The sequence below is a fragment of the Esox lucius genome, chromosome 19, assembly GCF_011004845.1.
Source record: "Esox lucius isolate fEsoLuc1 chromosome 19, fEsoLuc1.pri, whole genome shotgun sequence".
Classification (NCBI taxonomy): Eukaryota; Metazoa; Chordata; class Actinopteri; order Esociformes; family Esocidae; genus Esox; species Esox lucius.
In genome coordinates, this window is record NC_047587.1 from 30,519,091 (window position 1) to 30,537,849 (window position 18,759).

Sequence of the window (18,759 nt, forward strand, 5' to 3'; positions counted from 1 at the left end):
TGCCCTTCATTTGGAATTTCTATGAACCAACATATGTCATTGTTTTTAGATGGAGATACCGTGGATCATTTAGCAGTTTGAATTGGATACAGGTATGTATGTAATATAGTTATATTTAATAATACATTGAAATTGTCCTTAACTGTTTTTGTGCATTGTAACAAGTTTGAAGATGTGTGTGTAAAATGGCCTGACAGATATTAGATGTATTTTTTGTCTGGCATCAGTGGGGTTCCATCATTTATTTCATAAATGCCCAAAGCTCCAGAATATAGTGTACCTAGACAGCGTTGAAATTGTAATTGATTCTAGGTCAAATTGTTGGGGATTTTTCAATAAATGTCTGTCTTTTCTGGAACACTTCTGCCCTTATTAAACACAGCAAACAAGACATTCCATACAATGCAGTGCATAAATGCCTTATATAAGACGATTCACAACAGTGGAGATATAAATAAAAAGGAAGAAAAAAATTTAATTTCTTTTACAAACACACACAGATCTATCTGAAGCAAAATCTAATGCCCCTACTATGTCTCGCAGATGAGACAGACGTCTTGAGGGAGCTGTTAACAAGGTGTCCGTATGGTTGCATGGGGCTGTCGTGTGAAGGTCGGTGACACAGCAGAGAGTCGGTAAGATTGTTAGAGAATGACTGAGTATAGGGAGAAAGAATAAGTGTTGGGAAAGAAAGGAGTTCCATCCCTAAGGCCAGGGTTAGTCAGCCCCACAGCAGACGCTCACCCACCCGCCTGGACAAACAGCTGCTCAGGATGTCTGGAGGAAGAGGGAGAGAGGGACGGACAGTGAGAGACAGACAATGTGAGAGAGAAATAGAAAAAGAGAGAGAACGTGAGAATGGAAGCCATCTTTCCCCCAACAGAGCAGCCCCAGAGACGGGCCCCAGCCTGGGGGAAGAGAGCAATAAATCCTGGTCCTTAGACCCACACGGGTTTGTTCAGGTGGCCCACTCCATCACCCTCGGTTCCTCCTGGCTGTCTGCCCCCTCTACTCCAGACTCAGTCCTAGACAAACGTCTCCAAACAATAAAAACCTCTCAGAGAGAAAATGTGTCTGACGGAAGGAATGGATTGCTTGTCATACCGATTTCTTCTTATCTGCAGGGAAGTTTCATAGGTAAAAGAAGTGACATGCGCTCTGAAACCTTTGGACATTTTAGTGTTTTTAAGCGGACCATTTTTGAGGATTCCTTTGATTTCTGTTTGAGTTTTTCTTTATTTTCCTTAATGAACTTAGTCATCTGTCAAATCTTTTGAGTTCAAGTAAGGATATTTGAGTGCATTGGTTCCAGAGACTTCCCCAATCACACTATTCCACCAGCTGTGACCTGGTGGGCGGACTGACAGACTGACAGACTGACAGACTGACAGAGGGGGACATTGTTGAGGTGGTTGGAGGCTTGAAAGGACACAGAGCCAATAGAAAATGAAAACTTATGTGTACAATGATACAGCATGTCACAAAAGTTATTCCTGTGAATCCAGGTTAAAAACCCTGAAACACACACACACACACACACACACACACACACACACACACAGTACAACATGTTTCATAACCGGTGTAGACAGGCTTATACATACAGTACTTTTTTACTTGGTGTCTCCTTTTTGTTTGAGTTCCCGGGCCATGCGGACCGGATTCATTTGTCTTCTTGCTGTGGTTGGACAGTGACAACAGGGATTTCTTTTTGAAAACCTCCAGGGGGAGGACACTGTTTTGCTGAATGTGAAACATTTGAAGTATCCGACGACTCCGTTTCTGGTCCGTGTTAGCAGATTGGCCCATTCATTTGGAACTGTCGTAGTGGATAAAACAGCATGTCTCAGCCTCTGCTTACTTCTCTGAAGCAGGTCACCCAAACACAACCAACCTTTGATCTCATTATGTAATTTAGAGGCTCAGTCTCTCTATCGTCTCCACAAAGGTAGATCTTCCCCAACGGCGTCTGATCACACAAGGCTGGATCTTTGAATCTATTTGCGTTGGTGGTCATTCTAAAACACTGTCATGTGGAGGGACACAGGCTTTTCCATATGGGAATTGTTTGGCTGGCAGATATGTTGCGAAGTGGGTCGCTGTATTGATAGAGAGGATTTCATTTAAGGCAGACACTTAATACAGTACTTCCCATGGCTTTTCATTTGCCAGCATATTGCAAATGGATGGCAAATGGTAGTGAACAGAACAAAGGAAGAGTTCAGATGCTTTGGAATGTTCAGGAACAATGACACTGAGGAGTCCTGTACTGTAACCTTTATCCGCTAGAGATGAAAGGAGGGATCCCATGTGTCAGTATGTCCTATAAGAGCCATTCACCTTCAAAAACCTGGGCATCAACAGCTGGTGATCGTTTACCATCTACTGTAACCTTCTTCCTACAAAGTGTTGAGTTATAGACATTAGCTGTTGATAGCCTTTTTGTGTTTCATGATTAGATTCTTAATCATGGTGATGCATAGATTGGGCTCACGTTACGTTTAGTTCAGTTAAATGGGTGTTTTGTGAGCCGAAAATTGTCCAATTTGAAACAGACCCACTCATTTTCAGTCGGGTCCACTTAAGGTAATTGAATTTGACTCCAGCATTTGTCTCCTGCATTAGTTCTCTAGCCGTTATGTCATTCTCTGGGCTCATACATTCCATCTGAGCAGAAAATAAGGTATGTTGTTTGTCTCTGAAACACATGCATGATGTACGCACACACAAATTCACATAAGCACACACACATAAACAGACATGCAGACATTCAGAAATGAATACACTCGCTTAATCACCACACATACAAAACTAACTAACACATTCTCTAAAACTAACTCTAACATTTAGCCTAAAACTAACCTTTACCCTAACCTTAACTCCGTAAACCGAATTTTCAGCAGTCTAAACATTTTAACTAGTCTAAATCTTAACTTCTAATACTAACCCCTAATGCCTAATCCTAAACTTAATTCTAACCCTTAACAGCAAGCCTAAAAATATATATATTTTGTAAGTGAGGACTGACCATTTGCCCTCATTTCCCTGACTAACACCTTTTCTCGATTGCTTGAGCACATTTGTCAATGCAGAATTAAAGTTTTTTTTACACGAAGGTCCAAACAAGAAAAAAACTGTTGGTCAGAATGAGAATTTATTTTACTAAATGAACTTAGACAAGCAAAACACTGTATTCTTTTTCTTTTTTTTGTTTCTTACAGTTTGTTTAAATTGTGAAATGTTTTACTTCACGTTGACACAAAATGTGTTGAATTAATTTACATCTTTCAAGATGCATGAATAACAATACAACTGAAACTTTTCTTCTGCATTTGGCCACAAATCCACCTTTTTGTGTGTGATGTTGAGCTAAATTGGGAATCCGCTGTGATTGGTCAAATTACTTTTTTATATTTATAATCATACTCTGCACAAACATATATTTAAACGTATCAAACTGCAATCTTTTTTCTTTAGTTGTATTTTAAACTAAAAAAGTTTTGAAAAGTTTATGTAAACAAAAAAAGGGGTGTAGATATATAGAGTTTTGAAAATAATTCATGATGAGATCACGGAATGCATTTTTGGTAGCAACAGACAATTGCTCTCTCTTTTTCCTTCCTGGTTGATTCTTCTCTAGTTTTGTTTTGCTAGTGTCATTACTAGTAGCATGAGGCGGTACCTGCAGCCCATTCAGGTTGCACAGGTAGTCCAGGTCCTCCAGGATGGCACAACCATACGTGTTGTTGCAAGAATGTTTGCTGGGTCTCCCAGTACACTCTCAAGAGCATGGAAGAGATACTGTACCAGGAGACATGCTGTTACATGAGGAGATCTGGACAGAGCTGTAGAAGGGCATCAACCAAGCAGCAAGACTGGTACAGAATCTGCTCCTTTGTGTGAAGAGGAACAGGAGGAGCACTCCCAATGCCCTACAAAATAACCTCCAGAGGGCTACTGGTGTGCATGCTTCTCCATGAGGGTGGCATGAGGGCCAGATGTCCTCTAGTGGGACCTATGCTCACAGCCTGGCACCGTGCAGCTCAAATGACATTCACCAGAAAACACCAGAATTGGATGGTTCACACTGAGCACATTTGACAGACGGTGAAAGAGTCTGGAGACGCCATGGTAAACGTTATGCTGCCTGCAAGATCATCAGGCATGACATGTTTGGCGGGGGGTCAGAGATTGGCTGGGAAGGCATATCCTTGGAGGGTCGCACAGACCTCCACGTGCTAGCCAATGTTACCCTGACTGCTGTTAGGTACCGGGATGAAATCCTCAGACACATCGTCAGACCTAACTCTGGTGCAGTGGGTCCTCGGTTCCTCCTGGTGCAGGACAATGCCTGGCCTCAAAATCGTCCATTGCCAAAATCCAGTCCTCAATCAGTTGGAGACTTTGGTTTCCATTGACCGTTGTTATGTCATTTTGTTGTCAACGAATTGCACTATGTACAGTAAAGATTTTGATATTTTATATATTTCCTTCATCAAGACCCGATGTGTGATTTAAGTGTTCCCTTCATTTTTTGGAGCTGTGTACATACAGTATCTCACAAATGTGAGTACACCCCTCACATTTTTGCAAATATTTGATTATATCTTCTCATGTGAAAACACTGAAGAAATGACACTTTGCAACAATGTAAAATAGTATGTGTACAGCTTGTATAACAGTGTACATTTTCTTATAGCCTAGGCCATCTTCATGTAGAGCAACGATTCTTTTTTTCAGATCCTCTGAGAGTTCTTTGCCATGTTGAACTTCCAGTGACCAGTATGAGGGAGTGTGAGAGCGATGACACCAAATTTAACACACCCCCATTCACACCTGAGACCTTGTAACACTAACAAGTCACATGACACGGGGAGGGAAAATGGCTACTTGGGCCCAATTTGGACATTTTCACTTTTGTTGCCAGCAGTTTAGACATTAATGGCTGTGTGTTGTGTTATTTTGAGGGGACCGCTAATTTACACTGTTATACAAGCTGTACACTCACTACTTTACATTGTAGCAAAGTGTCATTTATTCAGTGTTGTCACATGAAAAGATATAATCAAATATTTCCAAAAATGTGAGGGGTGTACTCACTTTTGTGAGATACTCTACATGTAGGCCATTTGTTGATACTGTAACATTAGTGTATAACATAAAAGACACGTAAACATAATACAGCATCACAGAATGGGCTTTTTACTAAATATATTTTACCAAAAGACGAGCATTGCAAATTGTCACAGAAGAGCATGATTATAAAGAAACCATTGTAAATTTTCCATTTAGTCTTTTGCAAATGCTTTATATAATGGCTTTGTATCAGAGTGACCAAATGTTTTAATTTAGTTTGACATGATTTACTCAACTGAGTTTTACGGTTTTAGTTGTGATGTGTACTCTTTTGCAAAAATGTGCTTAGCATTAACATGTGTGTGAAGGCAATGAGAAGTGACTAACGGTTTTCCAAAAAAAGAACTCTGCTGCACTCATGGTTACAATGGAGATCAACTTGTCCCCAGTTTCATTAAAAGCATCTTACCAATCAAGAGAAACTGTTGCTTGATGCATTGCATTCTCGGTATAGACAACATTTGTGAAGCACAAAATGGAAAAAGGTCAAGGAAACCTGTTAAGCCTTTGGTTTCTGGATATTCATACTTTTCACTGTCATTCTGCAATGATCATCTTCAATCAATTTAAATGGAAAAAACAGCCCGTGCCATGATACTGCAAACTATTCACATGCCTTTTATGGTAAAAAATGTATTCAAATGATCAACAAATGGCCCATACATAAACAAATAAGGTTAACCTCGACAGGGTGTGTTGATAGATTATTATGGACCATTGTGTTTTAATTGACAGTAATTCCTTTTGACGAGATGATGATGAAGTTGTATCTCTTGAATAAATACTTAGTAGTATTTATTCTTTGGATGGACCCGCTGCCCAGCCTCTCTCATGGAAGTATTACTCTTTGAGCTACTCCAACATCATACACCTCTTTATTTAGTCTTGCTTGATCCATTCTTAAAAATAGCAGCTTATAAGTGTTTATGCATGAATAAAAATGTATTGCTGATTAAACAACTGTGCAAAAAAGTGTTGTATACGTCTAGAAGAGTTTCGCATTCAGGGGTGATTATCTTAACTGAGTATTACATTTTTAGTTGAGAGTCGTGTTTACTCTTTCTCAAAAAAGTGCTTAGCAATGACATTGTGTGTAAAAGCAATGATAAATGACTGACTTCTTTGCAAACAAGGAAAAGTGTTTCTTTCATTAGGTTAAAATGGAAATCAACTTGACCCCAGTATCATTAAAAGTATCTGAGCAATCGAGGAAATATGTAATATATTACTATACTTGCGATATATTAGAACTCCAGACAGGCCTATAAACTTGGTAAACCGATACCCTTGACAGAGGTAATTACCAATTCTAAAGAAGGCCAGAGATCTCGTGAACCATGTTTATGTGTTTATATGACCAGAGAGAGCATTGGACAAATACAAACACTGAAACACCCTCGAGCCCTATGTTTGTTTCAAGGCTCGTTGCCGCATCAAGTCCTCATTACTAGAGAGCCTGGCTGAGGGGCTTTAAAAGAGGTAGTTAAAGTATCATTCCTGAGGGTTCATCGGTTTTCCTTATTATCTTCCAAAATAAAACAACTGAGCTCATCTCAGAAGGTGGACGAACCTCAGCGTCGTCGTCTCAACGCAGGAACCACAACACCAGTCATGCTGTGGCGTTGGTGACAGAGTCCATTAGAGCGGGCTTAACGTGTACTAACACTGGTCACACTCCAGCACCGCCGTTGTAATTAACAGTACTCTGAGGTGTACCGGCCCGCTTTATGGGACTGGAGGCAAGTGGTTAGAGAGTGGAAAGAGGGCTTTTACTGGAGCCAGGGAGGGGCTCATCTCGAAAGCATTTTCAGAAGACGAACTAAAGCAGTCGTCTATTGCCAGAAAACACAAGACTGTCAACAATGATGAATGGATACTTTGCACGTCAAGACTCTCACCTTCCTCCCCTTGAGTGCGGCCTACAAGCCCAGGGTCTTCCCCACTATGCCTGCTCTTGGGCGCAGATAGCAATTTCCTGTGTTGTCCCAAACCCAAATGGTAGGGGTCAATAACAGGGAGGGTGTGACTTTGATCCTTGACCTTTCCTCAGAAAACACCTGACTCTATTGCTTCAGAATGTCTCAACAAGTATGACGGGAGCACTCTCTCTGTGAGTTTGTGTTTGCGTGTGTGTGTTTGTGATTGTCTTTGTGTTTCTTTGTGTGTATGTAACTCCCTCCTACCTTTCCTGTGTGTCCTGTACTGTGTGTCCTGTCCTGTCCTGTGTGTCTTGTCCTGAGTGTGTCCTGTCCAGTGTGTCCTGTCCTGAATGTGTCCTGTTCTGTCCTGTGTGTCCTGTCCTGTGTGTCATGTCCTGAATGTGTCCTGTTCTGTCCTGTGTGTTTTGTTCTGAGTGTGTCCTGTCCTGTCCAGTGTGTCCTGTTCTGAATGTGTCCTGTGTATCCTGTTCTGTCCTGTGTGTCATGTCCTGTGTTTCCTGTCCTGAATGTGTCCTGTTCTGTCCTGTGTGTCCTGTCCTGAGTATGTCCTGTTCTGTCCTGTGTGTCCTGTCCTGAATGTGTCCTGTTCTGTCCTGTGTGTCCTGTCCTGAGTATGTCCTGTTCTGTCCTGTGTGTCCTGTCCTGAGTGTGTCCTGTCCTGAATGTATCCTGTTAACGGCCCCCTGTCCACTGGCAGCTGGTAGTATTCAGGCTGTTGATGAGCCCTCCATGCCTCCCAAATGTTTTCCCTCGCCCAACTGGCTTGTTTAAGTCATTAACACAACATCACATCAAAGTCCCACTTGTCAATGCCCATGTATGTTTTCATGTCCCCACACAAACACACAACCTGTCTGGGAGGCCAATGGTGAGGGCTAGAGTGTGTTGACACTCTCAAACAGACACCCACATTGGAGAAAGCATGCGGTGGCATGTGGACTCCAACACAGCACGCACAAACCTTCCACCCACGCCCGCATTCCCCCTGGTCGAATTCATTCCCCCAGTCATGCCTGTATAACGGGGGGAGCGGTCCATTTCATTGCCAGCAACAGTGTTGGTCGTGGTGGCGACAGACAGACATGGAGGTTATGCGGGTCACAGCACGGAAGAACAGAACACGTTCAGCCAGTGTGTTTAGTGCTAACGGTCCATAAGAGACGATCACAGCACTGATTCAACCGCCAGGGCCCCCCCCACCCCCCTCCCCGCCTGACACACAGGTGTGAGGGGTTATGGGTAATTGTGTGGTGCTGGCTGACTGGCTGGCTGGCTGTGAGGGGGATGAGGAGTGCGAAGCTACAAATCTACCGCCTTCCTTCCCCTTCAGCAGTTCTGTTAAGAAAATCCAGGCAGCCGACCATCAAACGCTCGCTAACCAAACGTACCACATCAAAGACTCCAGTTCACGTGAGCACAAGCAGGTCAGCTCCCGGGCACCAAGGGGAAAGGGGTGGGGGGTTTGGGTTGTCGGGCGCGGAAGAAGAAAGGAAGGATGTGAAGGATAGATGGATGGATGGCAGAAGGGGATTGACCCCAAAAGGGATGATGAATAGGATTTCTAAAGCCCTTTTTCCCTTCATCCTCCTTTTTGATATTTTTTTTTAACAATCCCCCCATAATTTCATGATGTCCAATTTGTGGTTAAAGTACAGCTTCATCATAGCAACTTCCTGTGGACTTGGGACAGTTGATGCAGAGATATGTACACATCCTGTGTTTTCCTGGTTCTTCTACCACAGCTCCCTCAACCAGGAATTCTATGCATGAATCCTTACCCGCCGGATGAGACGCACTGCCCCTGGACTAATCTGAGAGCAGTATATGAAACACGGTCTTGCAATGATGCGGCTACTTTAAGGCAATCTTTCTTCATTGCTGTATAATAAGTACAGTACATTACATATTTTGTAACTTCCTATATGGCTGTATAATTTATTATAATTGAATTTATTATTATTATCTATTTTAGAGTATATTACATATTCTTATATTCCTTTGTGGCTGTATAACATATTACATATTATCTGTCTGGATAATATTACAAAACATTTTTTCATTTATATGCCTGCATAATAGATTTTTATCTTGTTATCCTCTTATATAGCTGCATAATATTACAACTTATCTTCCTATATGGCTGTATAATATATTACATCTTCAACATCTTCGACATCATCTCCGCCGGCCCTCCTCACTGGATCATTGGCCTGGGGAGCATCAGACCCACTGCATGCCTGACTCATAAACCTGGCTACAAAAACAGTTGGTTTCCATTCAACCGTTTTAACTCTGTTTGACTGAGCTGACCTTGCGCAATGGAACCAACAGTCCCACAGATGTAACACTCAGACTATACAAAACACAGTTCGCAAAAGTTCTGGTGCCTTTTCTCTAAACCATAGTTTAATTTTTTTATTAATATTCTTTTTAGCCCAATTTTTCTTGTCTACAAATGACGAAATGTCAAAACTGTCCCAGTGGTTCTACAGCAGCCTCCAACCTGGTCTGTTATTTGCCTTTACGATGTTCACTCAACCAGGACACTGGAGGTTGAAGCGTTTCCCCACCAGAAAAAAGACAGTTGAGGCGACAAGCGCCTGACCTACCCCAAAGGGTCACTATAGCGTGACGAGAGGAGCCAGTCCAAGCCAACATCCACCCGTCCAGCACTGGACCAATCTGGACCTAGTCCGTTCCTAGCTGCACAAGTCTGGGTCACCCTATGCTGGACTGCCGGCCATTGTCTGTACGTTTCGACCATGATTTGGGCCCAGTAACCGCTTTCTAAATATGACCTGTTCTGCTTAGCGCTTCCTCATTTCTTTTTGTTATTTCTTTGACATCCACATTTTAGTGTTGACACAAAATGTCACTAAGTTTTAGCTCACTCCACATTTCATCAAAAAAGGTTCTGAAGCTGCGAGTACTGAACTATATTTAGTGAACTCCAAATTAAAACCAACCCTTTTCCCTTTGAAGAAACAGACGTGTGCGACACAATACACCACCAAAGAGGAGAGCCAAAACAGGGCATTGTGGGTGACCATGACTGTTAGCGTGCCATGCATGAAACCTGAGGCTGCTGTATCTGCAGGACGACATTGGCAGCGAGGTAAGGTCATTTTCAATAGGAGATGGGTGCGTAATGCATTGCAGGCCTCTGGTCGCACGCTGCCCTCCCTGGCTACCTATAGGCATCAACCATGGCTTTTCCCTGCAACAATAAACCCACTGCCAATCAGGAAAAGTTCATTTCAGACCAAAAACAAACTCACTCTGCTGCCTTTCCTGAGGCCCAGAGAGAAGCAGCAAAGACCACCCCAGAGCAACGCACAGGCACTGCTCTGGGCCCCGGATCAACCTGATCCCTAACCTCTGAACCTGGGTTGGTTATTGGCCCCCTAGACAATGTCCCACTGGATCCTGGTTTTGACCCATTTTCCAGTGCCTACGGACGTCCCTGTTGTAAAATACTGCTCACTGACTGTGGTAAGAATGGGGTGTGTGGGACTGTAGGTGCACACGCATTTAAAAAAAGAAGTTGAAATGATGCTAACATTGCCGGTTTACAGATAGATAACGCCTGCTCGCCAGTGCCTGTTATACCCGCTCCCCAACCAATGGTGTCGGCTAGGCGAAGTCTGACCTTGGTGCTTGCCCTGTACATTAGGACAAGATATAGCTAGTTGAACTTCATAAACCTCTAATGAGGACACAATATAGCTAGCTGACCTGCCTAACCCCGTAATGAGGACAGTGTGATTTATAGTACCTAGGTGTTAGCTACTCCCAGCGTCAGCCGGCTCCCACAGGGTCAGTTACTCTGAGGTGATCTTGACTGAGTTACCTAACAGAGATGATATTCCTCAGTCCATGGAGGCCAGATGGCTGGGTGATGGTGTAATGTACAGCGCGCTGCATGTGATTATGAACAGAGTGTTGCGGGAGACGCCGTTCTCAGTCCTCCACCCTGCGCTGAGTGCCAGACAAGTACAGGCTGAGAACAACACCCCCAGAAAATAGGCTGTTCTGCTTAAACGTGTGTCGTTACTGCATCAGCAAGGCCAGGTGAGCGTGTTGAATACGTTGCTGTCAGTTTGCGATACGTGTCAGTGACACTGACCGTCACCTGTGAAAGGCTTAAGGGAACATCGAGCGGCCGGTCTAGTTTCACGGTGAGGAGGGTCAAGGATGGACCGGTTGGCTCCGACACACGCACCCCCATAGGAAGTGTCCAGTTCTTCTGACGCAGGGATGGTGAACAGCTACCGGCCCCTTCTTGCTCGTTCACTCTGTCGGCCGACTCCGTCCTCGCCGGGCTAGGTGGAAGGAGCCGACGTGCCAACGTGGGGGTGGGGTGACCACGGGTTCCTTTAATAGAAACAGGCTCCATGTTTCATTCCTTCAAGGTGCCGCTGCAGCAACCCGATTGACGGCTCCCCCGGTCTGAGATGATTGCTCCTGCTTGACTTCATTAAAGAGGAATGTGTGTGTGTGTGTGTGTGTGTGTGCGCGCGCTCTGAAACGTGCTCTCCCTCCCCCCTCCATGTCGATTCAATTTTCTCCTTGCTTGCCTTCACTCGGTTTTCTTTTAATTCCTCTGTCCCAAGGAAACAGACTCATTAGACCTCCATATGACATATGAGAGTGGCTGGCACATTCCGCCCAGATGGGAGGTTCTATCAAGCCCCTTCTCCTTCACCGGGGCCGAGCCGATCCGGGCCGAACTGGGCCACGGCACCTCATGCTGCCTCTGTGAAACCGTCTTCCCCATGCTCAAGGACTCACTCCCCTATGCTGACCCAATTTGGAGGTGGGTTATATGTATGTGATATATGAGGAGGCCTGTTGATGGGTGTAGCGATGCAGCATACCTCTCTGAATGTTCATGGAGTGAACTTTCACCTCCTGGGCTCGGGGCTCCGAGCTGACTTTGTCTCTGCTGAGAAGGGAAATAAATCACTGGGGAGAGCAGCACGGGGAACAACACTCACCCTCTTCCTGGTGGGACGGGAGAGGAAACAGGGGAAGTGAAGGGGTCGAAGGTGACTGCAGTGGTACTGTAGTGTGTTCTTTTTTTTTCAGCTGCTGAATCGAGGGATTCTTTTGCCACGGCCCTGGGGTACGAAATGGAGGCCAGCCCCTCTCGCTCAGCTCCGGTAGGGCAGGGAGAAAATCTGCATTGTGTTTAACTCACGGGTCTGGCAGCCTCAGCCTACAGAGATCACATCCCTTTCTGTGGGTCTGAGTGGAGAGCTCATTGAAGTGACTTTTTAGTCTGAAGGAAAAAAGACTTGCCTCTGGAACAAGCCCTAAGTGTTGTTACACAGACGTGCTGTGTTAGAGCGTTTCAAACGCAGGTTGCTTCAGGCGTCGACCATTGACCTTTCTCAGCACTGTGTCAGAAACAGCTGCTGTGCACTGCCCATTATTCAGCAGGTTGTTAAAACAACACAGGAGGCCATTGTCTTTTGATCTACGTGAATACTATGTCTCCATAGGCAACTATGAGTCAGAGAGATTCTGCACGAAATGTGGAGTTCCGCAAGGCTCAATCCCGGGGCCTCTTTTATTTCACATTTGTATGCTACCATTAGCACAAATCATGCAAAGCAACAAAATTGCTCATCAGAATTGTGCCTTATGACACCCAAATTGATATGGCTCTCTTACCTAGTGACTATGATCCCACAGACACACGCTGCCAGTGCCTTGAACAAATGAGTGAATGGATGGGCCACAGGTTTCTTCAACTAAATAAAGATAAAACAGAAAGAATTGTCTTTGGTGTCAAAGACAAGAGACTGACAGTCAGTAATTACCTTGACACACTGCCCTTTAAGACTAATGTAATGGCCTGTTTTCAGGTCTCTCTAAACCAGAAAAAAAACCAGGCAAGCCTAGTACAGCCGACCCACAATTAGAAGTGAAGAATGTTGTTGCCCTCACTGGATTCAAACCTGGGTCTCCCACATGAGCAGCTGTGTCTTTAACCCCTACACCACAGAGCTATACCTTTGCCAGATGTCTGTATAGCATCTTGACATTAGATAATTTTGTCACATATTAACATCATGCCAAGTTTGAGTATTTCGCTAGACACCATTAAGCATTGTGTTAAACTGATTAACGTGTCTTATTACGTTTTCCTCCACCACAAATAGCATCTATGAACTGTATGGTTTTTGTCACTGGCTGTTTTAACAGCTTATTAGCCAGTAATAGGCTTACTAGTATCTACTAACTTACCACTTGGTATAGTCAAAGGAATTGAGCAACTGCTAGCGAGACTGAAGTTTACACTGCCAAAGCTATTTGATTTCATGGCACAACAATGTTAGTTTGTCTTTCATTGGTGAATCACATATATTAATAACTATTAACTGCCCAAGGGTTGTGAACTAGTCTATATTACCCCAAAAAGCATGCACGGATGCATACTTCGAAAATCCACCAGAAATAATCACAATATAACCGTTTAAAACAGTTTTATTTTAGGCTTACTATAACGTAGCTACTGAATGTAGCTACATTAGGTTTTTGTGTATCCTGAACAAATCCTAATGCATCATTTGTTTTGACTGTAACGAGCCTCAGTAAGAGACATTTGCTCTCCAAATGAAGACCGCTTACGCGGTCCGGCAAAAAGCCCTCAGAAAATTGCAGCTCGTTCAGAATGCTGCTGCCTGAGTTCTAACAAATACTAAGAAAGCTGACCAGAATTTATTTTAAGATATTACTAATTCTTTGCTTTTCTTGATGTTGTCTGCTGGGGTCCTACACGGTCTTGTGGTGGACAAGGGCTCAGAGTCTGTTAGATTAAAATATGTCTAAAAATGACTGGGCAACTATGAAATAAAATGATGAAAAGGATAAGAGGAGATGATGTGAGGCAAGTCAAATATAAATAAAGAAATGTAGCAGGTGAAGAAAAGAAGGGGAGGAAAGGACAAGGGAGCTGGGCCAAATGTGTTAAAAATGATTCAAACAGTGTACATTGAATGTTGCTATATTTTGCTTGGCCAAATTGATCTTACTTTACATCAAGTCAAATAGAGTTATTGGATTTCAGGTTAGATCCAGTATAACATGGTTAGGTTAAATGTCATAGATATGATGATGAATAAAAAATGTACCAATGAGTGCCAACCTGCAAAATGATACTCGTGCTGTTGCAAATCATGTTTGAAAGTATGACTAGGAGGCATTCATTTTGCCATAATCAAGCAAAGGTAAAAATGACTGAAAATATTTTTTCTCGCTAAGGATAAAAAAAACATGTCTGTATTGTTTCTAAATTAGAATTTCCATCCTGGAAAAACTATGATTTTTCGCTCCCGGATATATCACTGTAAACATATCTATGTTATTTCAATAATATTTATAACACGCAATGAAAGCACTTAATTATAGCACGGTGATTATAGACACTTATTAGCGTTTTTAAGTTTCAAAGGATTTCGACCCACGCCCATTGCCTCACAATGGTTTGATCCAGTCCTCAGCAGTGACACATCATGCAGGTACTATATAACTACTGAGCGTGTGGGAATCTGAGGCAGCATGCTGTTGATGGCTGACTTTCAGTAACTATTTCAAACAATGGATGTGTTAGACATTTCTTTACTTCTACCGCTCTATACAATATGCCACATTTATAACCATCACCAATCTTCATTTTCGCTGCATTGAATTACAGGTCACACTTTGTTAGCTAGAGGTTAGGTGACGTTTGCTAGCTAGCTACAGTAAAATCAGCCATTGTTTGCAGCTGTTTGAATTTGAGTCAATGAGAATGTTGCAATGCAATGCATGTAGTGTTCCCTAGCTTGCAAGGTGACTGTGTTCGTGTCAACCATCTAAAAGGCACTCAATGCACATAGCTAACGTGGGGTTAATCCAGTCAGTTTATTTTATGTTGGTAGGGTTTACATACAAAATTGCTGAATTTGCAGAGCTACAGTAGCGAGCAAACCGATGGCACAAACTAAAACATTATTACAGCACTACTTTTGGTTTCCCCAAAGCATAATCTTCAAAAATTGACTGATTTTGTCCATTACTAAATATAGATTGGAATTCATAATTTGTCATAAACCTTTGAGAGCTTCTGAATAATTACATAAATAAATGATTTACACACCACCTATTGCCTGATAGTTAGGGTATGTTTTATTGATACAACAAGTCAAGATTGTCAGTATCTTTTGTTCTTCGATCTTTAGAAAAAGGACTACGGTTGGTAAATAATTATTCAGTATAGCTTTTTAACAGTAACCTATTACCAGTGGTAGTAGTTTGCTAATATAATTGAAATAAAAAATGTGAAGCATAACTTGTAAGCAGCGTGGGGATTTGGGGAAGCAGTGGAGGAAATGTATTGTGACGTCTTAATGGAACTCTGTGTGAGTAATGAAATGACATGCAAAAAACTCACGCTGTTAAGTGATATTTGAAACTTACGTGTCAAAATGTTGAAACTTAAACTGGGGGGGGGGCAGAAAATTCAATTGAGAGGGCTAAGACCCCTCATGCCCCCTCATGGTGCAGGTCCTGGTGCCCCCTCTGTTCTCTCAGTCGGGGGCTCCCTAGCTGTCTGAGGCCCCCTAGTGATCGGGGAACCTGAGTGACCGCTTATGTTGCTTATGCCTGGAGCCGGCCGTGGACGTCTATTTCTTGGCCAGACCAAGACTGGTCTGGATTGACTAAATATGGACCAATCAATTAAGTTAATTTATTGTGCCAGATTCAAGCCATTCTGGACAAACTAAATGTATACCAATCACTATAATTGGGGCCAGATCAAGACCAGTCCGGACATGCTAAATATAGACTCTTCAAGGATATATTTTTTTTACCAGATCCAGTCTGGTCTGAACTGACTAAACATGTACCAATAACAAACTTCTCTTTTATGGGCCAGATTCAGACTGATCTGGACAAACTAGCTACAGACCAATATTGGATGTCTGTTTCTTGGGCCCGATCAAGGACGATTCGGACAGACTAAATATGGACCATTCCCGGATGTCTACGGTTTGGCCAGGTCAAGAACGGTCCAGATGGACTAAATATAGACCAATCAAAGAAGTCTGTTGTTTGAGCCAGACCAAATATGTACTAATCACAAGGCCTTTTTTGGGACACTGGGGTGGCTGTTCACTGGGTATCAGGTGCTCATTGCAGCTTTCCACAAACGTCCTGCATCCCCATTGAGGTTACCACAATAATTGAATATCAACTGCTTTCCTACAGTGACGTGTGCTGAGGTGTGGTCAGGGGCCGGTTAGGAACTGGCTATTATCAAAGCCAAATTCACTCGCAAACAAACCAAGTTAACCATGTGACAGATAACTCCAACAACTCCCAATTGCATGGACAAACTAAATTAAGAAAGCGTTTTCACCACTGCAACTTTGTGCATTTATTCGTGACAGACAATTTAGAGTGGTTGGATTAGAAGAAGAAGCCTAATTTTAAGTGGTCATTGTGAGTAAGTGACAAAGCCCCAGCTTTCCCTGATGTTTCATTGCATCCCAAAAAACAACAGACCATTCACAACCAAGAGGTGGCGCTAAAAACCAATATATGGACTATATAAGCAAGCACACGCAACTCATTCACAGTCACTTTTAGACCAGCTAGCATAACTCATTTTATTATATTATTTTATAGCTGTAACCTCAATTAACAAAACAGAATTGTAAACACATGAGAGGTCAAAACACTGCATTTTTTATTGAAAATAATTATGTACATGTAGGCTGGTTAAATTAGGATGGCGATTATTTCATCTCAATGACGCGAGCCCATCCATTTCTGAAATCACATTTTAGGAAATGTGGAGATCTTAACCATTAAAATTAATCAAAATCTTTCAGGAAAAAAAAACATTTGATAACACAAATAATATTTGGCTTTTTGGCTTTTTATAACAACAATTTAGTTCTCACAGGGTTAGGGTTGCCTACCCAGACTGTTCTGTTGCCCTTCATCACGTCATAGCAGCTTACGGCTTACTATCTATTGTCCTGCTGGTTCTATTTTAAACTAAATATGTTATGGTCCCACGTTGACCCTGCGGGTAACCTTAAAAAAATATGTGCTTGGGTAACAAGATACACACATGTAAACATGAGATCCCTCATCCAACACACCACCGCCTCACCCAGAGCTGTGGAGTTAGGAGTGATGATAGTTAGCATCAGTCGGCCACAGACACACCCACCCACCCACCCACCAGAGAGACTACCCAGGGCCAGTCACGGCATGTCCCAGATCCCCTGTGCTGGGTGGTATTACATGTTCTCATGGCCGTTACATAAGACTCACAGAGCTTTACGATTCGTCCTTGCTGGCTGATTGGAGATGTGTGAAAACATTATAAAACGGCCTGTCTACGGTGTGTTGAGCTCAGCGGGAAATCCCTTTTACAGGTTAGCAAGGCTGGCCGGGGCAGGTGTGAGCTGCTGCTGCTGCCATGCTCTGCCCAGGTGCACACCCAGAGGACACAGGCACAGTAATCTTAAGGCAAAGAACAGGGTAATGACAGGGTACCAGGGTTGGACCGCCAGAGACACACACGCACACATTAACCCTGCTTTATCTACTTTTGATCCACTAGAAAATTACATTAACCAATTCAACAGATACATGTTTTTTGATGATTATAGATTCCTCTCATCCAACCACCAAGTCTTTGCACAAACACACACACACACGCACGGGCGCATTCGCACACCTTTGCTTTCGTTAACCCCTGATCCTCTGTAGATCTCACAGTTATTATCCACAGCAGCAAGGGTCATCACAGACTAATTCAAACAGCAGCTGTGCACTTTCAGTACATAAACAGTTCCAAGGAATGGTTAACCTCTGGCCTATAAGTTCAGGGTTGAAGGCCTAAGGTCAAACTGAAACATCTGAGCAATGGCCAACACTTTCCAAGAAAAAAAAACATTATTTGTGGTTTCATAGTTAGAGACTGAGACCAAACCGTTCCATGGGTCAATGCTGCTCACATACATGGTCAATCGCATTACACAGGAATATATAAGCATATGTGAGGGGGTGTTTTTACAAAGGTGTCCTAAAGACTACCTCTGTCTTACTGACTTTAGCCAACTGTGCGACGTTAGCTTGAGCAACTGCTAATCTGCTGGGGTCTCCTCGGTGACTGCCTGTCAGAAGACGCAACACTTCTGTCAATGTGGTGTGGTAACAACACTGGTCCATATTAAAGTGTCCTTGGTGACAGTGTCAGGTAAACAGTGAAAATGACCTCTACTTTTTGAGTATCTTTATTTCACTGTTAATACTACATAATATTCAAAACCTAATATTCAAATCTGAAAATTAACAGAAATGGCATTGACAAAATTATCGACACCTACACTCAATTATCGGAAATTACTGCAGCCTCTTACTATAGCAATGAATGACCTCCTTGCACTTCTGTACCAATGGTTTGACCCAGTGTTCTAGTGCAAAATGCTCCCAGATATGAAGGGTGCCTCCTAACTGCTGTTTTCAGGTCTCTCCACAGGTTTCAATTGGATTTAGATCTGGACTTGGCCAGTCCAGTGTTTTGTCTTGAACCCTTCCTGAATGCTGATTGAAGTGTATTTGGTGTCATTTTTCTGCTGGACGACCCATGACCTTTGATGGAGACCCAGCATTT

General features: G+C 42.9%; 1 protein-coding gene across 1 annotated transcript in view; it reads right to left on the reverse strand.

The window, feature by feature from the left end:
* Nucleotides 1-510: 510 nt before the first annotated feature.
* The window catches only part of LOC105026627 (overexpressed in colon carcinoma 1 protein), a 50,724-nt gene continuing 32,475 nt past the window's right edge, over nt 511-18,759 (reverse strand). The window contains exon 5 of the mRNA XM_020056532.2: nt 511-777. Within this exon, the coding sequence (XP_019912091.1) occupies nt 722-777 (56 nt within the window). The 3' untranslated portion in view covers nt 511-721. The remainder of the gene's footprint in view (nt 778-18,759) is intronic.